We start from the raw sequence: 25,144 nt of genomic DNA on the forward strand, positions 1-25,144 counted from the left end.
ACCTGATTTTACTTCAATTGTATTTAACAGCTGAACATTACATCAGAAGCATCCTTGGGGTATCAAACTGAGGTTTTCAGTTTGCAAAGCTTATTGACAAACCAACAAAGGAAACAGTGAAATAAAAATCTAAAATTTCATATGAACTCTGACGCAACCCCTACCGAACAAGATAACATTCTTACAATCAAAATTACTTATACCACTGATGCTAGCCATTACTTAAAATGTCAAGCAAAGTATATTTAATTAACAACCTAAAATCGTTTTTGCAATTTTCCTAATATTTTCATTAGTTGGTAATCATTAAGATGGATTGATTTGCAGTTAAATCCGGCTGTAAAGAAATTTTGCTAACCAAGAGGATACCTACATACATAATTATACACTCAGACAAGTTTTAATTTTTACAAGCTACTGTATTAGAAGACACTGAGTAGCATTTTTTTTTACCTTTCATTGTGTCAAATAGCTTTTAGATTGAAGTAGAAATAAATGAAAATGCAAAAAAGTATTTTTTGCTATATATATATAAACGCATTCAGAATGAAAGTATTTAAGAAAATTCATTATATACTTAAAATGTTTCATATAACATTTTGCAGTTAAATGTTATTTTTTTCAAGCAAAGGGGAATATTTTATGTAATTACTAAATATAACTAATGGATGTTTTTGGACATCAGATCCTTCAAGATTTTAATATATACAGATGCTAGTCTCCTTTGCCTAGCTTTTTATTCCAAAATTAGAAAAGTAAAAAGGGTTTGTTCATTTTTTTCAGTTTCCAGCACACCTGTCATTTAAACTGGAAAAAAATACTATTTGCACCTGCAAAAGAGCTTTTGGTTGTCAAAGGTTATTTTGTTACCTCCACAAAGTTTCATTCCAGGTGCTTAGCCAGAAAGTACCATAGTTCTGTGGTTGTCTTCAAATCTTTGGCAGAATTAGTATAATAAAATACATTGTCAAGGTCTTATTGTAGGTTGCCATTATTTCACGTTTAGTTTTAAATTCTACTGTAATTTCTTCTTAAATAATCATAATCAGTGATCAGCAAAGCATAAAAAGAGAGATTACAATGCAACAGTAAAAGCATTATTCATCCCGTGAAGCACAAAGCAAATAGTGAAAATGAATGAGATTGTTCTTCTCTCTTTTTTTAAGGTTGTAGTCAAATTATTATTAGGCATATCTGACTATGTAATCAACTTTATAATGAGAAACATTAATAAGAAAGCAAGTTATTTTTCTTCTAACAAAGCTTCAATATATAAGGCAGCATAATGTGGTTCAGAGTTAACACAGCAAGTCACTCCTCCTACCAGCATTCCTCCTCAACTGCAAAATAGTGTTTGATATTAACTACAGGGCTTCCAAATCTCCCAGTTTCCCTTTCCCCTGGAGAAAGAAAAATGCTCCTTGTTTTCATCACTAAACCAAACAAAACGTAAAGGCTGCATACAAGCTATTTTAGAATGAAATGTCGGTATTTAATTACAAATAAGTTGCTTATGCGTTGTTTATTGTTGGCATTACAACAGCAGACAGAGGCTTCCATCAAAGTGTGGGGGTCCACTGCTATATGTGCTATATTTATAGAGCTAATAATATACAAAGTCCTCTTCCGGACTAGTTTATGAGAGAGGAAATAGCACTATTCCTACTTTTTAGATGCAAAGACAAGGTACAAAAAGAGAAACTCTGAGTGTGTATGGAGAATTAAAGCACACAGAAAACTAAAGAGTATTTAGAAAGCTTAATTTTTATACTGAAATTATTTAAAATAAGAAAGCATCATCACCTTTATATAATAAAGTTTAAGAAATTGGTTACCTCAGAAGGGCACCAAGACTTGGTGGAACCAGAGCGCAATTCAGAACATGAACTTGGGAAAATGTGTCTCTAGAATATAGTTGGATATTTTTCACCAGAAATCCCAGGACAGAATTGCTAGATGTTGGCTATTTCAAAAAACTATAGGCTTCTTACCACAACACAGTAGTTCAATGTACATATGTTTTCTTGATAAAATTGTTTTATAACTTGGATGTAATTTAACAATGACTACACTAAAAGAGATTGGTTTTTTTATGTTGTCATAAAATTCTTCAGGTAATAATCAATGCACAATGTTTTCATATGCTAGTTGCACTGAATTACAATGCAGAGTCTTTGGACCACACAAGCAACATTTTATCTTTAAATGCAGACAGGAGATGAGACAATACACTCCCAGTTTTTATTATGCTTCCTTTTCATTCTTACATCAGAAAGAGATCCAGAAAATGTTTATCATTCTCATTCTACAGTGATTTTAGTAGTAAGAAAAGATTTCCTTTGTTAACATTCAAAACGTGACAGGACAAAGCTTTACATTTGACGAGTTATGTTAATTAAGACATCCAAGTGTTCTTTGTCATTTTATCAAACATATTTGATATTTCTGCATTCTCTTAACATTTATTAGAATTTCGAGTTCACAGAGCACTGTATGTGTAGGAAATTAGGCTGGACCTCTTCTGCCTACATCCCAACCAATGCGGAAAACAAAGTTGCGGCATTACTTCAATTTAAGTGTAATTTTAATTGGATGGTACTTCATATTTTAAGAGAATATTGACCAGAAGTAGCTTTCTCCAGATGGATCTTGTCTGATGATTTTATTAAGATATCTTAAAAATATTGGAAATTAAAACACAGAAAAAAACCACCACTCTCCCTAATATATCTTGCTCTTTCCAGAATCCCTGCCCTTATGTTATTGCTTTGAACAAGAACAGTCTTTCTTTGGCAGTTGTTATTATAGGACCATGCACAGCTCTGGCTATTAAGTGGCTCTGCTCTGTAAACACTTGAATTCACAATGTTTTAGGATGACTGTTGCAAATAAAACTGTTAAAACAGCATCCAAAAGCTAAAATTAGGTCCAAAACCACAGAGCAATTTGTGGCCAGTCTTAATGCAGAATATATTCGTATCTTCCCAGATACATCTTAGGACTTCTCTCAATAAACCTTAAAAGCAACTACTGAACTCCAGCATGCACATCCCTTATTTGACAGGCTTTAACTGTAGCAGCACCATGCACCTTAGCCCACTTGGGACTGAGACCTCAAGGGTTTACTACTAACAGATCTTAAAAATTTCCTGCCTACCATTCCCGCTCTCCGAGAGCGGTTAATTTGCACCATAACGTCCCACAGTCTCTGGAGAATTTTACAAGAGTAGGATTTTTATTGAATACTCCTTTTGCCTTTTTAGTACTGACGTGGTCTACTGACGTGTCTGAATTCCTGAAAGAACATATTTGTAGTCCAAAGACTCTGAAATGGTTGTTTGAAAAAGGGCTGTTTCAATCCTCATATTCAGCTTTTACTATTGCTCTACAGATACAGGAGCAGCCAGCAGCTGACATATGAATTCCTCATGCAAGTCCCGTCTTGAATTTCTTTCCTTCTTCCTTTGTCTGCCTAGTCTCAAGAAATCCACCCTTGTGTGCAAGAGGAAAGAAACTAAAAACAGAAAGCGAGATCTGGGAACACCACAAGTTTCAAGTTTGTTTAGGAATTATGACAGAAGGTGACAAGAGAGATGAAGAATTCAGGGATAAGTGACACGTGTACTATCTTAAAGATATTTCTGCATTTTTTTTGCCTTTTTTCCTGGAACATAAATAAAAAGTTTATTTCTTGAAATACCTTTCCACATTTCCGATGCAATGTGTGGAGCCATGGGTGCAACCATGATGCAGAGTGTAGCCAAAGCATCTTCAAATTCTGCACTGTGGAGAATTAGAGGCCGAGAAGCTTGCTAAGTGTAAAGACAACAGGAAAAGAAAACAAATTATTAATATAAATACTGGTGGCAGGAAGTAGTTTTAATAAGAAGAAAATGCAGTAATAAAACCTAAAATCAATGTCTATGCTTAGGACAGCGTAATTTCACGATAAGTTAGAAACTTATGAAAAGTTCTGGAGAATTAATGTTGCAGCTCTTGGTCACAGAGTGCTCTCTAATACTTGGGAGCTGATGCAGCAAAAAGGCTGATGCAGACCCTTGGGGATCTGCTCTGGTCCAGGATTCTGAACACAGACCCATGTGGGAAAATGTGGCCCTCAAAAACATTCTGTGTGCTACCATTTCTAGATGTGCAATCTTAGATAAAATCAGTGCTATCTGAGAAGAGGTGAGGTACTTGTATAAAAGAGCCTAACTGCAATGGATGCAGCATGGTTTTTCTTGGGACAAGATCCAGCTGTATGGGATCCCAGTGTGGCTTAAGTAAAGCTGAATTTAGTGATGGAGTGAAGTTTTAGAGTGGAAGGAAGGTTTGGGAATGAAAAGTGCAGCACAGTCTTTTACAGTTTGATGTTCAGATTGCTTTAGTAAAGTGTTCAGCCTCTCCAGTACAGAACATTTTCAATTTCTTGCAAAAGATGCTAGACTGACAAAATTTGAACCTTAATTCCTCTGTTTATTGTATCTTAATAGAAAAGATATTGCACTAAAAATAGCTGGATAATCTTTTTCTCTCTTTGCCTGTTCTGATTCAGAGACATTACATCCCATGGTAAGTTCAGATCCTGTGTTTACTTTGTAATTCAACCCTCTAATGAAACAGCACAGAAAAATGTCAATACACATCAGCTTATGAGAATTATCTGGTGGGTGTGATCAACACCCATTCCCATCTAAGTAGAAAATTGTCCGAACCCAGTTATTTGTTTGACACAGACCACAAACATTGTCAGATAGCATCTTCTTATCACTGATACTAATGAAGTCAGTGCAAACTAGATTTGAGTAAGTTTTAGTAACTACTCTGTGTGTTCTGTATTTAATCTTCATCCACCTCCCTACTTCCTCCTTTCAAATGAGACCGAAAGAGGAAGTGTCAGCATGAATACGGAAACTTGTTCTTCAAAGATACTGCACTGACTTCTTTGGTCAAGAAATATGTCAGTGTTCAAACATCTGGCTGTCTGTAGGACACTGCTTGCTTCTTTTTTTGTTATTTTTTAACATTCACTATATCCATGAGCCCAAAATGCAAGTGAATCACTGAGCTGGAGATAAAGAACTGTGTGTCACCTTCCCAGCACCACACAGTATCCCAGACTTAAGTTATCTCAGTACAGCACTTGTGCACACCCTACTTAACTTCTTGTTAAGTTCCTTGGCTTTGCCAATGATCTCCTTGGAATCCATAAGGTATAAGATGGTATTTCAATAAAGAAGTTGAAAAATCCCAATTTTTATTTGATTTCTGGTCTAGATCAGGTTACCATTATATGCCTGAAGAATTGCTCAACCAGATCTAAGGAATCCAAAAATAATGAAAATAGTTTATTGTATTTAATCTATTGTCATTAGTAATAAACAACAATCTAAATAAAAAATGCTCAAGACTGAAGTTATTTTCACATTTGTTTTAAAAAGGGGAACTCTGTTCCTAGCAGCCAGTTCAGTAGTGAAAGCAGTCTTTGAGGAATGTAACACTATAAGGGTTTTTCTTTGCAAATAATAACCCTTTTCTTTAAATCAGAATGTTTGGTAATCCTATATAGTTTACCACTATACCCAGATACTATGCAACTTGGTTAAAAACAAAAGAGAACAAAGAACAGAGCTAAACAAATGCATCCTTTTGAAATTACAGGATGTAGACATAAGCATCAGAACCTAGTGGTTCTAATACCATCAAGCTCTTTCTGCAAAACCCTGTATTTCAGGGTTACAGTGATACCAGAACATGCTGCTTTTGAACTGAATAAGTGAATGAGACTCTTGACTTAGTAGCAATGTTTATGATAGTAAATGACTTATGGAAAGCTGGACCTATAGTTCAGGCAGCTCCTGCTTTGTATAAAGACTTATAGGAACAGGATCTGAGAGGAAAAATAGCTTAGTTATCATGTACTTACATGGAGTATGTTAGTGAGGCTCATCAACCGGGAAATAGCAGCGTTGAACAAATGATCCTTTGTGAAGCACTCTGTTACCTTGTATTAGGAGAAAAGGTCTATCAGCAACTACTTAAAATTCTCAAACATGGAATATTTTGTTTTTAAATGAAAAAGAATTATTGATAATCAATTTCAACCTGTGAAATATGCCCACCTTACCTCTTACGTGAAAATCACTTTGGCATGCCATCACATAATGTATGCAATCATGTGTGTATGGGAAAATAATAATCATATAAATATGCTGTAGAGAAGCTGCTCCTCTGTCTCAGGATTTTAAAAGCTTCAATCAATGCCAATGAGAACTGTGTATTAGTAATCGCCCTCTATTTCCTTTAATAAAATATCTTCCCTTTGCCAAACAAGAGGCATTCATACTTGTAAATCTGATCATGCTGGTGAAAGCTTGTCCATAGATCACAGAATTATAATTTCCAAGTCTGTTAACTGACCTGGAAGGTCCCTCACCACAGGGTTTAATTCAGGACAAGTTTTTATCCACAGAAAAACATTTTAAGCTAATTTTGCAGGTATTTATGTCTCCTTCTGAGTCTTGGATAATTGAATTGACACTAACCACAGCGTGAGACAACACATAGAAGGGATGAACAATCATTTCGGTAATTTTTTTGCAGGATAAGCTAATATATTTTCACCAACTTTTTTCATTCAGTGTGAAACAGCAGGCATGATAATGAAGTGTGAAGCAAACAGATCAAAAGCTTTTGTTAGGGATAACCTGCATAACTCACTTATAGCTTTGCTACTGGAAATCGAGTTACTTGAAACCCAGACAGATAACATTTTAATGCCATAACATTTGACCCTTTAAATGAGGTGCACGGCAGAGATATTTTGCCAATCCAAATCTTACAACTTGGAGAAAAATTCTGCCCTGTAGAATTTGCAGGTAAATAAAGTTCCTTATACAAGGAATAATTCACTTAGAATTATGAGCTACTCATCTAGGGAAAATACTTATGGCTCTTTAAGTCAAGCATATGGTTTTACCATTAGCGGTAAATTATTTAATCATTTACAAAATATGTAAGTGCTTCTTTTAACCTCAGAAATCACGAAATTCTTCTGCTCCCAGATCTTTCTGGCTTCAGCCTTCTCTTTCTTATTCAGAAGCTCTCGATTGGGAGTCGTTCCAGAAGTTCTTGCTTCAATAAGTTTGGTTACAAGCATCCAGAGGCGGGTCTGCCATCTCTGAACACCTGGCATAGCATCAGCTGAGATTAACAAAAGATTGCAGAAATAAATTTCAGTTACAATTAATAAATCCAGAACTTTAAAGAAAAGCAGAACAGAAACCGAATGCTGAACATATTAAAAAATAAAACAAACCCTGTATTTTAAATAAAAAATGTCAACACAATGAAAAATGTCTTTACAAATAATGCTGGGATGCCTTAATGGAAAAAAAAATCAATAAGATAAAAGTATTTTTCTTCAATGACTCTAAAACATATATTCAGCAAGAATATTTGCTAAATCTGTAAAATAACCAAATGTTATGTCAATATTAGAATGCTCATCTCATGTTTTAACGACTCAACAAAATAGTTCTACATGCTCTCATTTTTCCAACTCATGGAGAAATACAAACATACATATTTATACATACGTATTTGTAAAATAGAGAGTTTTCTTCTAGAATTTGATTTTAGAAATTATATATACTTCTGTTGCTACGGAGATGTTACTGTGCAAATGTGTATAGGCACTGATTCTTAGTATTGTCTTTTGACACAGCTTAGTCTGGGATGGGGATGTTATAAAGCTGTTCACCCCGACCTTTCAGTCATCTGTCTTGCTCCATGGCTGCTCCAAGAGTGTGTTTCTGTGACTCAGGGACCGCACTATAGAAAGGCCCCAGGCTACTGCTGCTCACAGCCAATTCCTCCATGTGGTGCGGTGCAGAGCCACTTGTGAAGGTACGGCTTGAGGTGTGGTACTGATATGACTTTAGCTCTCTCTTCCAGACACGCTGTGTTTCTACTAGACTATATCACACTACACTGCACAGTATCAGCATCTCCTAAGGCACTCCAGCTGGCAAGAGATTCCAGTTTTGCTCCAGGAACTGCACTTGAAAAGACCACCATAGCTGCTACTAAACAGGGAGAAGTAAAAGACATGTGACTGTAATACAAGTGGATTATCTGTTTGATTGCACTAGATGAAAGACTTCTTCTGTATCTGTGAACAGTAAAATACAACCTGATTGACTATGTCTACATGATCCTCATGAACTCTCATGGGTGGGACTGGGAGTACAATGCTCTCCCCAAACTTTCCATCCCCTGTTCATATCCGAAGCATATAGATCATCTAGACATGGTACTACTTTTGCGTTTAAAATATAACACACTAGAAAAACAAACAAGAAACAATCTGACTTACTTTTAGTATCCCACAAAATATCCTGTTCTGGAGGAGCAGCAAACAGAATGTAAAGACGTAGGGTGTCAATGCCATATTCTTTCACTAACTCTTCAGGGTCTATTCCATTGTGCTTAGATTTGCTCATTTTTTCCCAAGCAACTTGGAGCTTCTCACCAGTTTTTAGGTGAACTGGCTCAGTTCCTAAATATTAAGACATATGCAAAATATTAAAACAAATTTTGCTCATTTGTAACAGCAATTAATTTTGTTGCCTAAGCATAAGAAGAAACAACTATTCATAGTGATGTTTTTTGGTTTCCAAACAGCTTATAGAGGAAAAACACCCATTGTAAACACCCTCTTCCCTCCCAAGTTTTTCCTGCTTTAATTTTCTAACACAAGTAATATCCCAACACTTCCATTATGTTGTGACAGAAAGGCTCCTTCTGCCATTTGGAAGCTGTATCTGTCACTCATCCTGTGTGCTGCCTTGACAGCCCCTGAGTCTTAAGCATTGTTCTAACCATGACATTTAAAGCCTCCTAGATAGGTGTACTGCTTTGGTACAATTCTGACCTGCACTTAGCTTTTACAAACATCAGATTTATAGGTTTCAGTTGCAATAAGTTATCCTGACAAGAAGAAGGTAGGTTTTGTTTTGTTTTGTTTTTTTATCCAGGAGAACAGTGCATAAACAAGGTTGCATGAGGGGAGTGCTTAAGGGAGGCAAATATGACCAAACCACTCTTGTTGTTGGTCCCCAAGCCAGGACTTGCTGCTCCAGCTTATGCAGCAAAGGCATTGGACAGAACTTGAGAAACAGCACTTTTTTGTATACACATTTTACATTCCCAATATCTACTGAAGACAGCAACATCTGTGTTAGCTTTGCCACGGTGTTTTTGTAGGTTATCTGTTTAATGGGGCTACTGGCATCATTCAGCAAGCTGCTGAGCAGTGTCTTAACAAAACTGACTTCTGATCTTTTGGACTATACTGGAACTAAAATAATACCATAGCACTTTTTCTGTGTTTGGATGCAATTAAAAACTGCTGGATTAGTAGGGTCTCTGTGCACTCAGCAGTGCATATGAATCCAAAACTCACAGAAGTTGCTCTCCAGTTTAAATATTAGAAGGATTAATTTTCTCTTCCAAATTTTCCCAGCACTGAGCCTTGTACAGCAAAACAATCACTGAATTTCTGGATGTACCTATGCTGATTTTCCCATGCAGTCTCTCTTACCAGTGAGATCAACCTCCTCTCTCTTCAAACACTGGCCTGTTGTTGTTAGTCTGAATGTCTGATTCTTGATAAGACCTTGAACCAAGAGTTTATGGAAAGGCTCCCTAAGGAGGGAAGAAAAAAAGAAACTTGCCTGTTGAAAAGAGCTGTACTTTATGATAAGCCTCAGGTGTCAAGCCAATCAGGCACAATTATTTAATAAAACAAGAATTTCAAGTTGACTGTATATAAATAGTTGTCACCTTAGAAAGAGTACTTTGTGCATTTATTGATGGTGTCTGGCTGGCAAGTATAAGTATTTATTTGTATTCTGCACACATTTGTGCATGCTGATTTAGTACTGAGTTATTCTAACATCACTTTTCAAATCGGCAAATGGATTATACACCAAAATTACTTGGCCAACAGTGCAATTTCACTAAATTCAAGCTAAATTTCTATGCATAAAAGCATTCAAGTACCTGGCCTCACTGTCTTACAAATATTTAGCGCTAGCTTCTCTCTGAGGAGCACAGTATTTTGAACAAATCAAAATCTTGCTGCATGTTTCTTTCTATAAACAGAGAAGACAGTTTCTCTAATATAAGCACTTGCATGCCTTGTGCCTTTACAGAACTAGTCATGAAGACCTAGCTATAAGAAAAAAGTACACTGTGGATCACTTTTTTAGCATCTTGAACATTAAAACTTCACTTTTCTGGCAAAATTCACATCAGGAAGAGTAACATCCCATCAAATGTGTGAATGATAGACCTAAGCGGAGCCTTAAAAGCACAAAAGCTAAGGGTAGTAGTGCACTCAACAATAAGAAAGTGCTCAGTAAACACTGCTCTGGTTGACAGATACATTATTGTGGCCACCTCCTTTAATGCCCTTGCACTTAAAATTCATCAAGTCAGACGTTTGTTGCTGTTTTCTCTTCTAAAAAAATGGCAACAAAGTTAATCTCTAGATGTTTTGGCCCCCACTCAATAGGCCAGGAAAGCAAGTCCGTTCTACCAGCAACTCTAAGAAGAGTAGAGGCCTAGTAGGAGGTGTGAAGCCAGGCCCAGCCAGCATACACGGTCTGGAGAGTCTTCTCCTGGGATCCTCCAACACAAAGACATTGGTGACCATCATACTGGAGGATGTGCTAACCAGTGCTGGTTACTATTGACTTGTGTCTCCTAATGCCCACACGTGTGCTCGACATCAAGCAATCTGGATCCCCCCCACTTCCATCTAATGAAGCCCCACACATCTACCAAATCAACTTGTGTAAAAGGGATGCATTCCTCCTACTTACATATTTTTTTCATAAAGCTGAAATAAAACCATCTAAAGAAGAAAGAGTAAAACCAGACTTCCACATTTTACTTCACACGTACAAAGAAGTCATAATCTAAAACACTACTCACTTTTAAGGAGTTCATTTAGTATTTTACATTATTAGGAAATATAAATTATATGGCAATTTATCTCATGATTTAAAACACCATAATTTATTTAATAATACAGTTAAAGTATTATTAAATTCTATAACAATTATGCATGTTTTCGCTTATTAAAGCGGGTATCTTCCAAATACTAGTCTTTAAACCTTTTGGTGACTCTGAAGTAAGAAGATATTTGAAAGAAAAGCCTTAAACTGGGCATGTGACAGGCTTCATACTTTATCTTCAACATATTCATGTTTCAACATGAGATTCCTTCCTTGCATATTTTGTATACTTCTAAATACTGTGTAAGTACCAGCACATAGTGGCGTATCACTCAGTCACCAGGCAGCACTAATCTCTGCCATGCCGCCTAGAGTAGCAATTCAAGCATCTCTATAAACATTTCCTAGACAATATTTCACAGACTGTCTGAAAAATCCTGTTGCTTAGAAATAAATCAAAGGAACTTAAGGAGGTGAGAACTGAAGCCAAATTCAGACAGGACAAGCAAGAAAAAGTATTTTAAAAATAGGCAATAATTATCTCAAAATATGCAAGTGAATTAGAAGATTAAAATCAGGAACAAAACCCTTGCAATTCTGTCATCAACAAATGGTGGAAAAATGCTTCAGGAGATAACTGTTCAGGATAAGTTTCTTACACAAATTAAATTTATTGCACCAAGGAAAAATAAAAATATTTTTCCCCGTCACTGCATATTTCAGTCTCTTTAAGGTCTCACACCATTATTAAAATAGCTACACTTGCTGCTATGTAAAATAAAGCTAATGAAGTAGCCAGAAAATCCAAATCAGATAGGGCTCTCCATTAAAAGTGACTTTCCAAGGAAGACTTGTTTTTAATGACAAAGAGTAAGCACAGATCATACGCCAAGTTAGTAAAAGCTGAATGCAGGAATAAGCATTTCCTATTTTTGTTTATGCTGACAGAGGCTACAAAAATGCAATACAAAATACATTACCAAGTATGGGGAAAAAAACCCCTACGTGTTCCTAGTGGGAGACCGCAGGAGAATGGAGACATGCCCAAAATGAGCAAGCCAGAGACCATCTAACAAACACAGGGCTCAAAAACAGATCGAGCCCAGTACTGTATTTCTCCTGCAGCGTACAGAGATTTTGCCAGTGTTGTTGTGGCTCCATCTCATGGTCACGCTCAGAGTTACACTTTAATATACATTGATAAAACCAAACACCTAAAAACCTTCCTCTTTGAAGAAAGCGACGTCTTTCTTGGCTGCAGAAGGGAACTGCCAAGACACAGCAGCACGTCAGGTGTGATGCGATTCTGATCTAAATATTGCAGCACCAGTCATGGTCTGGTGTCATAAACGCCTCCTGAGCCACACCACTGCGCACACCTGAAGTGAAGCTGTGTTCAAACAGACATTTCTGGCACAGAAAATGAAGAGGTGGCTTGAGTTCTTTGAACATTTGATTACACTTCAGATTGTAAGGGTGCTGGAACAGGATGCGCCTTCACCTGCCTGTGAAATTGGTCTGTGCCCACGCTGGAGTACGGGCACCGTGTCCTGAGTTGTTGCAGCTTTTGAACACGTACGTCAGACGGGACCCCACCTGTTAAGTCTGCTTGACACCTCCCAGAAGGATCAGCTGTGCTAGCCATGAAGCATGTAATCCACCTTTTTCCTTTCAGTAATGTTCATGTACAGGTTCATTTCTACAACAGAATAAGTTCTCTATATAGAAGCATGCAATGGATGGAGGGGCAAGCATGACAGACAGATCAGGAACTCCTGCTCACTGCCAAGTCCTTAGGCTACTTGTTCTCCTCCACACACCGCGAGTAGGACTTTCAATCCAATTACAAATGACCTGCTTGGAAGGACTCTGTGGAGCCTGCCACAGTGACAAAGAGCAGAGTCAGAAGAAAGGATGGCTCTGGCAAGGGAGCTCACTGCTTGTATCTGCATCCCACACTTCCTGAGAGGCTGAGAGAGCCCGATAGTATGTTCTGGGGCCAAGACAAGACCTTGGTCAGTCACTGCCAACTGAGTTCAGGTGCTTGTGAAACCTGCAGTCAGACCTACCTGCAACAACCTGGCAATCCTGTAGAAAGCCAGAAATGACTGGGAGATGTGGGAACTCATCATTTTAGGAAGAAAAAAGATCAAACAATATCGAACGTTCAGATTTTACACAGCCAATAGCTGAGTGCTTTTACTTACAATCAACACTATTGACAAAGTCCCTAATGAATGCAGAGAAGCTCTAACATCCTGCCTTTACAGGATAAGTTATTTCTGTCACACACTTATCTTCTTTTATTCTGTAATGTAGCTATGTGAAAACAGTGCTTTCTCTGTCAGAACCAAATCTGCTGACTTAATGGCAACAATAAACTTTTTTATTGCTTTATAATCCTCTGGGGAGAATGTGCTAGATCCCATTTCCAATTATTCATCAGGCAGAACCAATTACTAAAGCCTAGGGAAAAGTCAAATTCTGTGTAACTTGTACTTGCAATAATCCAGTTGAGCAGGTGTAAGCGAGTGTGTCAGCACATGCTCACCATGGTGGATCAGGCTGGAACCGATGAGGAGGCTGCTGGCCCCACCTGCCTACCTGGCCCCTCTCCCAGCGGTGGTCACAGCTGGGAAGGCTGATAGGCTTGTAAATTAATCCCAGAACCAATACACTTTACAGACCAGATTTCTAAAAGAAAATGACATCAATTTGGGCTTAATCTGTTGTCACATGTACCAATACCCAGAGGGTGCTATTTATTCTGCCTTGTTATTCCTGAGGAAATGAGCAACACTTCCCAACATCTCCAGTTCAATCATTAAAAATATTAAAGATCATGCCTCACCATCAGGGGATATTTAAACTATATTCACACCTTTACAATTTTAGATGCCTACAAACATTGCATTTTTTATGAAAGCATGTGTGACATCTGCAAATTAATGGCCTATAATATTTCTATTGTAATAATGTACATAATATTTGAAGAGATTGCTTTGAAAATCTGAACTATGAAATGTTAAACTTTAGGTTTCACCTTCCTGATTATATTAATAGCCATTAGTACAGAATTTAAGACTGTCAGAAAATATTTCCATGGATTTGAAAGTCAGAGGATAGGAGCCAAACAATGAAAATTTCCCTGAAGAAAACCAATCAAAATGAAAAATTCCTACAGATTGATAGGGTAATAATAAAAACTTGTCAGGATACTAGATAACACTTTAAATGGTGGCAGCTCTCATTAACTGAGATGCAGCAGAATTTTACTAATTTGATCTGTGAACAAGATCTGAGCAGCTAGAGAAAGGCTGAAAATGCACAAGAGGGCAGTGTTTTTTAACATTTTAATGTTCTCCCTCGAAGCTGTGGGCTTCAACACCATGACTTTTAAACTTCCTAGCAATAAGCTTGTTGTTTCTAATCACTCTTTTCAGATCTCTCAGACCAGCCCTTGAGCTGTCCTAAGAGAAGACTGAGCAAAAGTGGCTTCTGACCAATGCTAAAACATATTTTAAACACGTGGTCATATTTATAAAGGAGTTGATATTTCCATATCAAAACAAGATCCTAATTTAACTTCATGACTTAAAAGCACCTAATGCTCCAAGTGCATAGAGCTAAAGGAAGCAAACAATTTTGCGCGTAATGATGAATTTGTTACAGTCATCTTGTGTTCTGAGCACACATATAAGCAGTACGTACAGTAGATCCTAGGGGCAATGCTGTAACATATCTTCACGTGTGCAACAAACAGTTCTTGAGATTGCATATGGCCTCAAAGGAATTCTCCACAGTCTTGCAAATTACTTGTACAGAAAGAAATTTTCTTTGCTATTGTCACTAGACATAGTCAAGTGCTTCTTGAGCATTTTTTTAATTGAAGTTAAGAGGTTTTTTTCTGCAATTTACCATATGTAGACCAATCTAGGCACAGTGCTTTGGTATTGCTGCTCTGTCACAGCAGACTATGAAAAAAACACATTTCAAATTCATACAGGTACAGAATCACGGACTCTTAAAATAACATAGGCTAGAAGGGACCTTTCGAAGTCATTTGGTCCAACCCCTTTCTCACAGAAGACCTAACTTCAGGTTGCTCAGGGTCTCATCCAGCTGAGTTTTGAAAATACACAATGATGGAGATCCTACAATTTCTCTGGTCAAACTGTTCCAGTCTGACCACCTTCACTGTCAAAATTATTTTCCTTCTATCCAGTTGGATCTTGCTGCAATCTGTGACTGGTTATCTCTTCCTTTCTCTGTACACCTCTGAGAAGAGTCTGGTTCTGTCTGCTCTATAATCCTCCTGTAGCAGACTGCAACTAGGCATGCTTGTCTGTTCTTGAAGATGAGGTTTTTGTCTGCCTTTCTCCACTCAACAGGGACATTCCATGATAAGCATGACCTTTCAAAAACACTTGACAACAGTCTCACAATGGTAAAAGCCAGCTCCTTCAGAAAGCCAGCTCCTTCAGCACCCTTGGATACATTCCATTTGGTCCCAGGGATCTATATGTGTCCAGATTACTTAAGTGACCCCTAACTCAATCCTACTCTAAAGTGGGTAGTGCCTCTCTCCCTCAAACTCTCATACTAAGCACAAACCTTGACAGTAAAGGCCAAAGCAAAGACCATCCTTTACTACTAGGCTCTTTGATTTTGCACCAGGCCAACACTTGCCTTGATGTTCCTGTCAGTGTATCTGCAGAAGCCCTTCTTAATGCCTTCACATTCTTAATCAATTTCAATTGTACATGAACTATGGCCTTCTCTAATTTCACACTGCCTACCCAGTTCACGCTTTCACATTCTTCCAGGGGTAGCCCATCCTCACTTCTCATTTCCATACATTTCTTTAGTGCTTGATCTCGCTCAGGAGGTCCCTTTTCAGCCAAGCTGGCCTCCTCCCATACCTCATAATTTTCTTGCACACCGGAGTGAACCTCTTACTTTGCAAGCAAACCTCGCCTTCCTTGTGGTCTCAGTTTACAGTGACAATACTTCAGCCACCATAGTTAATGTTGTTTTAGAAGGTGAAAGAATTTGACTAGCAAAAGAACATTTTGTTGCTGTGTGTAATAGCTCCACTAGGTGGCTGAAACATTAGGACTGTGAAGTCTTTTGTAGAACCGATAAGCCTGAAATTGCTAGCAAGGAAAAGCTCTGAAATTCTCTGCTTAAAGGAATAGTGCCTATAACAGAAATGATCTGCTTTCAGAGGTCCACTCCCTTGGAACAGGAACAGCCTTCCTGCTGTAGTTGTGCAAGCTGGAGACAACAGGGTGAAACGCAGGTACACAAATCATCCACATCCAAAATCCCAAATACAGTTTTCACTACAAACTGTTTTGCAGGCAAGAATGAGTGATGAAAACACATCTCCTGTTTTCATCAAATTATTATGAAGTAGCTCAGGGAAATATTCTGCTGTCTCCACTAACCAGTGCATCATTTTCTGTCATAAAGCTACTCCAGTTGCAGTTTTGTAGGAAAATTGCTTCATTCAAGAGAGTTCAGTGCCCGGTATATGTACATTCCTCTTTCCATCAAGTTTTTAGAGTGGATACTAGTAAAGAATGAATGCATACAAGTTGCCAGCTGAGAAATTGCTAAGCAGTTGTTGTCATGGGATCACCCATTCTGACTCAATATATTCAAACATCTCTGCTGATGGGAGAAGTGGACAGGGCATTGGACAGTATGTCACTATTCTGACACTAGCATTCTCCCTGTTAAGGTGTTCTTGAGGTGGCATTTTAGGTCAAAAAGAGGGCAGAATTTCAGTAGTAATGGGGACATCAAGCTGTGAACCTGACAGGACGAAGAACAGAACACCAGATGACTCATCTTCCTGCCTTAAAGTTTACCTCTAATCAAAACAGAGGGTAATGAATTAGGCTATAGCACCATCATCAACAAGAGTAGTTAGAAGTAATTTATATAAGTCATTAAATACAAAATAAATTATCGGCTGACACATACATTGCTTTTGCTTACCAAAAACTATTTTGCACTGTTCAGCTCCAATACTGCAGTGAATTAAAGAAGTGCTCATTTTTCCACGTATGCCTGGTTTCACTGAAATTAGTGGTATTACTGTGCATGAAGTTACCTAATTTGAAATAATAGCACTACTGAGAATGCCTGAAGTTACTAGTTTATGCAAGCTGAAAATCTAGAGCAACACTTTATCGCTTGCTCTGAGCCAGCTAATAATCATGTAATATAAATGCCATGTATGTGTGCACACAGAAAATGCAACTGAGAAACCAACTAATTAGCCAAGACTGACAAGGAGGAAAATTCAGGCTTATTCAATGTAATGTTCTATCATCATAACAATGTCCACTGACACTGTTGCTAGTCAAATGAAATATGAAAGGTTTTTATAGAAATATGAGGCTTACTTGTGTTTTATCATCTTTAAGTCACGGCAAAAATGGTTGAAAAACCTTGCATAGAATAAGTGCATAACTGCATGCTCCTTTCCTCCGATGTACAAATCCACAGGCATCCAGTAATCTGCTAAGTCGCTATTAAAGGGCCTGAAAAAACACAATTATAGAAAAAATACAGAGTGGAACAGAAAGATCAGCTGTACTAAAGTAGCTCAACATACTTGACTAGACAGTATTATTTAATGAGAGCTATACATGTGTAATAAAACTTTTATTATGCTATCAGGGCTCTCTAGTTTTTAAGAAGTTACATGCTTATTAAATTATAGAAAAAAATCAATTGCCTCTGAAAAGCAGATTCATAAAAGTATTATTTTAATATATTTTAGGGAAGCAAGTAAGATTTCACATACATTACCTGAGAAAGTGATGAAAACATTTGCTTGCTCTTGAAATGATTTTTTTCTTAAATACCTTGTGGCTACCCTTTAATTTTTTTAGTGTTTATCAAGTTTTACATACAAATATATTACAGTGAAAAAGACATGACCACTCGAAACCATATATATTTTTTTTAAACATAGGTTTGCATTGTTGCCATTAGGGGGCAATGAAGCAGTTAACTATAAGGTTGCAAAACATTTTGAAGAGTCAGATGGTTCATCATACTCCAACTGAAGTACGTACTATGAATCTACAGCGAATTTGTAATTTAAAGCATATTTACTAGGTTGTTGGAGGTCACCTGTACGGTTTACTAGCATTGCTTATTGCTTCATTAAATATGATGTCTCCTGCCTTCAAAATACCATTTGTGTGTATGTTCTTCTTTCGTGTAAGCTTTATGGCCTGGTTCTAAGAAATTTACTTGTTTTGACACCTTGTTCAATTATTCCATCAGTAATTTTTGTTATAGCAACACTTCTTTTCCCTCACAGATGAGCCCAGAAGCAAATTGTGTATCTGGGATTCTTGCCTTCAGAGGAACAAAGCAAAACTAACTTGTTCACAGGGTTCCAAAATCAACAGAGTATTTCTCTCAGATTCTAGACCTGTGAAATACAACTTGTAGAAATAAAGGGTTCATGTATACGCAGCTTCATTAAAAAACCCCAAATAAATAAATCAAATGGAGGTAGTGATCTAGTCCAGAAGACCATAAAAATGGTATTTCGATATAAAACAGATTTAGCTACAGTAAGCTGTTACTTTGACAGCTAGATGTTACATTGGACTTATTTCACCTTCAGCTTCTAGAAGAGTCCCTCTCGTCCATGCACAAAAAGTATTTTAAACTGTCACTGGAGAGGAATAATTTAATCATATTAATAATAAATCCATAGTATCACTAGAAAATTATTAAAATTAATGTGAAATAAAAGTGTTCACAGAAGATATTTCTCTAGTTTAACTGGTGCTGCCAATATATAAAAAAAGTTTAATTTGCCCAGCTACACTAGATCACATGGTATGTAGGATGTACCCACACCCTGCTCTGGACAACAAATAAGTAATAGAATCAAATAACAGTTTGGATTGAAAGGGACCTTCAAAGCTCATCTAGTCCAGCTCCCCTGCCATGAGCAGGGACATCTTCAACTAGATCAGGTTGCTCAGAGCCCCGTCCAGCCTGGCCTTGAATGTCTCCAGGGATGGGGCATCTACTGCCTCTCTGGGAACCCGGGCCAGTATTTTACCACCCTCATTGTAAAAAAATGTCTTCCTCATGTCTAGTTTGAATCTCCCCTCTTTTCGTTTAAAACCATTACCCCTTGTCCTATTGTAACAGGCCCTGCTGAAAAGTCTGTCCCCATCCTTCTTACAGGCCCCTTTTAAGTACTGAAAAGCTGCAATAGGGTCTCCCTGGAGCCTTGTCTTCTCCAACTGAACAACCCCAACTCTCTCAGCCTATCCTCACAGCAGAGGTGTTCCATCAAATCCCCAAACAGCCCTACATATTGGTATCAGTATCTAAAAAATGCAACTCTTTCTGTCTTCCTCAAACTACATAGTGGAGCTGTTCCCCTAATTTCTCTTTAGAAAAACCAGGGCTATCAGCAGCAGTACTACAGGCAGGCTATGAAGCAGAAAAACAACTAAATAACTACATCTGTCTTCCCACACTCTCCATGCTGCAGCCACTAATACATAGCACATGAAAAATCTCCTTTCATTAATTATGCATATAGTCGAAGTGCCAACACAGCAGGAGCTTGCTGAGATGCCACTTCACTTTACGTCTGCAGATGAAGAAATAGCAACAGTTACAGGAATTCCAAAGGAGATAAATGAAGGTGCTGGTTTTGGCTGTGGATGTTACACCAGACTATTCCTCTTCTTACCAATAGAAGAGCACTGTCTGTCCACACACTGAAACAGTGTATTGTCAGGGAGGGTACACTCCATGCAACTTGCCACCATCTCAGAGAGTCATGGTAGCAGCAGAACAGGTTGCTCAGGGAAGTGGTGGAGTCACCATCCCTGGAGGTGTTTAAAAGGCATATAGGCAAGGTTCTTAGGAACATGGTTTAGTGCTAGAGTTAGGTTACAGTAGGACTCAATGATCTTGAGGGTCTCTTTCAACCAAAATGATTCTATGATTCTGCAGCAGGCTGCCATTCTTGATGGCATCTTCCACTAAAGACTATCTTCAGCCCCTCAGCTGAACATTTCCTCTGCCCCATAATGCCCTTTCATGCAAACTTCTGCTCCTTGCCTGCTTACATAGTTTTGTCTACACATTCTGCTCTTGTAGAACTCCTGGCATGGGCGCAATGAAATGCCACAATTTTAGAGCAATTCCTAGTCTATCCTGCGCTGTGCTCACGTCAGAGCATGGGGACAAAATCAGGGCAGCCCAAGGGTTTACACAGCCTCCACAAAAGGCAGTTAGAAGCAGGAACAAGACTGTTTGGGCTCTTTCCTCTTTCTTCCTTCCCTTCGATTCTGTCAAGGGGGCTGTCCCACCCGATGGCCCTGTGCCCGCAGCTCTCACCTGTCCGTGTTGTGAGGGTCAGTGTACCTCAGGTAGTACCAAGCAGAATCGACAAATGTATCCATGGTATCGATTTCCCGCCGTGCTGCTGCCTTACACCTGAGGAAGAGAGGAGAAAAGTTATTTTCAGAGAAGTGACAAGGTTGGAAGAAAACAACCATGGAGGTATACAGTGGCCGTGAAGACATTTAGACTGAAAACTTAACGGGTCTGGACAGCCTGAAGAGTGGTATGTTCAAAAGAAGCCCAACAGAAGTAACAAGGCCCACTCTCCTTCCCCCTCCTGCCCAAACCAAACAAAATGAAAATGAGCAAGAAGCCTGAACAGCTATAGCATCCAGCAATAGTGGGAGATGGCACCACACCAGACAGCCCTCTCCATAATTCCTGGAAATTTTTAGAATTGCCATTTTAAAAGAAATTAAGCACAGACAAGTGTACTTTGCAATATTGTTAATGGGAACTCAAAATATATCACACTCATTAGGTACCAGCGGACAAATCATCTTATAAACATTCAGCAGATGGAGCAGGTCGTTGCCTCTCTGAGTGTCTGTACAAAAAGGTGTTTGTGGGTTCCATTTATCATCTCCAGAAAAAAACAACTTAGTTCAATTTCAGTTTTTACCGAGATGTAACAAATCTCTTGTAGATCTTGTAGCTTAATTTTAATTTGTGATTGCTGCAAATCACTTTCTGCCACTTTCTACATTGGCAGACCTAAGAAACAGTTTTAAAACAAATTTTAGAAGCTCAGGTTACTTGATGCTAGTTTCTCCCTGGATATAAATTATATGTTTGCAGGAGCCAATAATCACATTTCATAAATTTCCACTTGTTGTAAATGATCCCTCTTAAAACTATTACTGTTAAAACAATGGGATTATTCTAGTATAAATAAAACTTTGCAACCTGTAACAAACTTGCACACAAATACCACTGGCTCTATGTAGCAAATGTATGAAATTTATGAAGGTATCTACATTTAAATGTATGTATATGTGTAATAAATATACGCAATAAGTGGGCACCGGCTATTTAATGTTTTCCAACTGCATATTTACTCTGTGATCAGGCTTGATAACTGAGCTGCAACATGTATCTGCCTGTCTGCCTGATACTTTGGCTTGGCTTGCTGAGGCAAGTTCAGGAGAGCGCCACCAATTAACATTTTCCTTTTCTCTGTCTCTGCCCCAGGTCCTTCTCTGCCAGCAAGTTTTTCTTTCAGCGGGAATAATGTAGCAAAGAAATTTTACTTCTAAGTGCTTTTTTAAATGTAGAGTAACTGCTTTTCAGTATAGAGTAACCATTTTATTAAATTGTACTTGGCCAATGTAAATACTGTATTACATTGAAAGAGAATGGCTTTTCAGTCAAAATCAAGAATACTTTACAGTCATTGAACCATAATTATAACTGCTTCATGCCTCTGATGTTGCCTGTATTCTAAATGGGCATGGATCACTAAGACACAGACAGCATAATTCAAAATTTATACAACAGGCACAACACTGTTATCTCATTAGATGACCTTGAGACAACTAACACAATTACCTGGACTTGTGTAACGATGAATAACTTGGGCATCTCCTCCCAATTATGATTGCCTACATTATTGTCACTCAAATACTCACAGACTTCTGTATCTTTCCATCTTGCTTTCCTTATTAATTCTAGATATTACACGCAACTAATGAAAAAAAACCCTATTACTGGACAGAAGGATTAAAGGAAGGGATTACGTAATTTCTCAGAGCAAGGAAAACCAAGTACTACACACACAAAGGCAACAGCTCAAAGGATTTGAAACTGTGGCAGACATATGGATGAGCAGTATTGAAGTTAGCTGTCAAATAGATGAGAATTAAGCCAAATAAAGGTGTGAATTAAAAAAAAAAAAGTTAATTTCAGCAAATTACCACATTTTAAGCTAAGAAACTAATCCTGTATGCCTTTGTTTCTGACTAAACAAATGCCCTTGATAAACTTATAAGTAGGTGAGCCACAATAACTATCTAGAAACCATAAGGATTTTTATACATCAAAAGTACCTTGTTGCCTGGTAAACAACAAAATCATTTTTGAATTAAGGTCAGGAGGAAGCCAGGATTGCAGACAGGGACTTACGGTAACTTCAGAAAAAGTTTTCACTTGAAATTAGGATTTGTAGACCAAGGCCTTTTACTAAACCTGTGGATTGTGTTAGTAAGGCTTGCCTGCGAGTGTTACACTTTAAAATACGCTAACTGTATGCAATTTAAATAGGCACATCTGAGAAGAAATTTTCTTAGCAGAAACATGTAAGTAAATGTGTATTTCACATAAAATGCATGTTATCAACAAAGGTCAAAATATATGGTCCCAGAGAACCACAGAACTGCTGTGCATGAGCTACCTAATTAGAAATGAAAACCACACTGATATTCTATCCTGCAAATGTTAAAATACAGTGAGATACTAAAACTGCTGCATTATCAATGAGAGCCCTAATGTCATTTACATGTCTGATTCCCCTTCCCATTTGGTCAGTCTGTTAGCAGCACCATTGCACTGCACTGCTGATTAAAAACTTCTCTGGGATACCTCATGTTCTATCAGTTCTTCTGCAGAACCTGTGTGCAAAATACAGTGTACAGAGTATCGCAGCAGCCCTCAAGATTAGACAACTGATTTTCATGACATATCACTCAATTTAGGCTGTTTTCTTTCTTAAACAGCTGGACTACAAAAATAAAGATTATGACACTGACAAGATGCATATACTTACTGTCTCTTTCAACCTGAATTACATGCTGTCACCTCTAATACACAGTGAAAGTGATTCTTCATGATAAAGAATTATACAGCTGAGGAAACACTTTATTGTTGGACTGTTACTAAGAAAATGAATATGATGTTAGTTTCCTTAACAAAAGGAAATCATTCAATGATCATTATAAGCTTTATATGAGCTCTGCTGGTGAAAGATAATGAAAATTCTTGTAATAAATGAAGTGAGAAATACTGTTAAGAAATGGAGGGCAGAGAGAAATCATTCTCTTTTCCCTTTTTCTTTCCCCCGACTTAAAAACAGTGAGCTTTGCTCCGGCTTGTTTATAAAGAAATATCAGTGCATGTCATGCTGCAAAAATAACGGAGTTTTACAGAGTATGTAAGAAAAAAAACCCACAACTATTCTGGGTGAGACTAAGCATCATTCTGGAGTAGCATCCCATCTCAGAGTGGTCAGTTGTCAACACTCATGGAAAGAGCACAAGAAAAAGGCACGCACAAAGTGATCTCTCCCAGTCTGCAGTAAATGCAGCATTGGCTCACCTGGGACAGGGACAGTTCACCCATTCTGGAGCACTTTCCAAAGGGGAGGCTCCCTTTCCCGTGAAGGTGGTCACGTTTGGCAACACCACAGGCAAGTCTTCATAAGGTACGGGGACAGTGCCACATGTCTGGCAGTGAATGACAGGAATAGGTGTTCCCCAGTACCGCTGTCGAGATATTAACCAGTCTCTTAACTTGTCACTCGTTAGGTCTCCACCTATTCCTTTAGTTTTGGCTTGCTGGGTAACAGCTTTTAAAGCCTCCTGACGAGTCATGCCTGTGATCTGATTAAAAAAAAAAAAAGAGAGAAGAAGAAAGGAAAATGTGTATTTGCCATCAGCAAAAATGCAAGAACAGACAAAAAAGTCACAAATGCAATTTCTGAGAGTCAAAGTTTATGAGCCTCATATTAATTTTCCCCTTCCCACTGCTTAACATCCTTCAATCCAAGAGACTACTCACATAACCAGTTGCTTGATTCATTTAAACCCTCTTACTCAAAGGGTAATTTTCTGGATGGGCTGAACAGAACAAGGCTGAGCAAGAGCACTGTAGATCCCTTCAGCCTTGATTGGCAGATATTTGCATTTACTGCTGATGTTTTAATCAACTGCTGTATGCTGAAACTTCCAGAATATCATCAACACAAGGTAGAGACTGAGGAAATATGGATGGTAAACTAGCTTCCCTTCTCCTGCGTGCATTTGAGGTTTTTCTATTCTTGCTTTCACACACATCTTAACTACTTAGACCCTACCTGCCATGCAACAGAATATGAGCTTTTTGTCTGCTATGAAATGCATTTTTTTCAAGAGCTATAACACAATATAGATTTTATTTAAATATAATATTCTATGTCACTTCAAGCAGATGTTACCATAAATGTTTATATCACATTTCAGTAAATATGTGGGAAAAGGACTAATACGTTAATATTTATCTTAAAAATGTATTGAGATGATGAAATAAGAATCAACTTTTAATATGAGTTTAATGATTAAGTTTCTATTATAAAACTCAGATCAATACTGTACCTTCCTCTCATGTGCAAAAGGAAAAAACTCATTTTATTGCTACAGAAGAGCCAACATATTTCATCATTAAATCATTCCTAGAAATTTGGAAGCATAAGCCCAGTTTGATTTAAAACAAAAAAAATAAATCCCTTTAATCTTACAAAGTATTTGGCACTCTTGAGAGAACAGATTTAGTTTGCATTGTTATCGTAAGTTGGAAAGAACTCCATACTTGTATACCCACCTCCCCAGAATTAATGACTTTCTCCAAACCATTTGGCAATGTCTCAATGACTTCAGTAAAAGAAATGCCCAGATCCTTTGCTACTGCAGCATCTTCTGCACTTGTACTAGGTATTCCTAGGGGAGGAGACAAAAAAATGTCAG

At 37.8% G+C, this 25,144-nt stretch overlaps 1 protein-coding gene across 2 annotated transcripts in view; it reads right to left on the reverse strand.

The window, feature by feature from the left end:
- Positions 1 to 25,144, reverse strand: part of LARS2 (leucyl-tRNA synthetase 2, mitochondrial) — an 87,528-nt gene that overhangs the window by 11,619 nt on the left and 50,765 nt on the right. For both annotated transcript variants that reach the window (XM_065051765.1, XM_065051766.1), the window contains 9 exons: positions 25,002 to 25,117; positions 23,742 to 24,025; positions 20,427 to 20,525; positions 17,441 to 17,578; positions 9,605 to 9,708; positions 8,378 to 8,560; positions 7,034 to 7,203; positions 5,927 to 6,004; positions 3,701 to 3,812 (listed from right to left, as the gene is read on the reverse strand). In XM_065051765.1, coding sequence (XP_064907837.1) covers positions 3,701 to 3,812; positions 5,927 to 6,004; positions 7,034 to 7,203; positions 8,378 to 8,560; positions 9,605 to 9,708; positions 17,441 to 17,578; positions 20,427 to 20,525; positions 23,742 to 24,025; positions 25,002 to 25,117 — 1,284 coding nt within the window. The remainder of the gene's footprint in view (positions 1 to 3,700; positions 3,813 to 5,926; positions 6,005 to 7,033; positions 7,204 to 8,377; positions 8,561 to 9,604; positions 9,709 to 17,440; positions 17,579 to 20,426; positions 20,526 to 23,741; positions 24,026 to 25,001; positions 25,118 to 25,144) is intronic.

The sequence above is a fragment of the Columba livia genome, chromosome 2, assembly GCF_036013475.1.
Source record: "Columba livia isolate bColLiv1 breed racing homer chromosome 2, bColLiv1.pat.W.v2, whole genome shotgun sequence".
Taxonomy (NCBI): Eukaryota; Metazoa; Chordata; class Aves; order Columbiformes; family Columbidae; genus Columba; species Columba livia.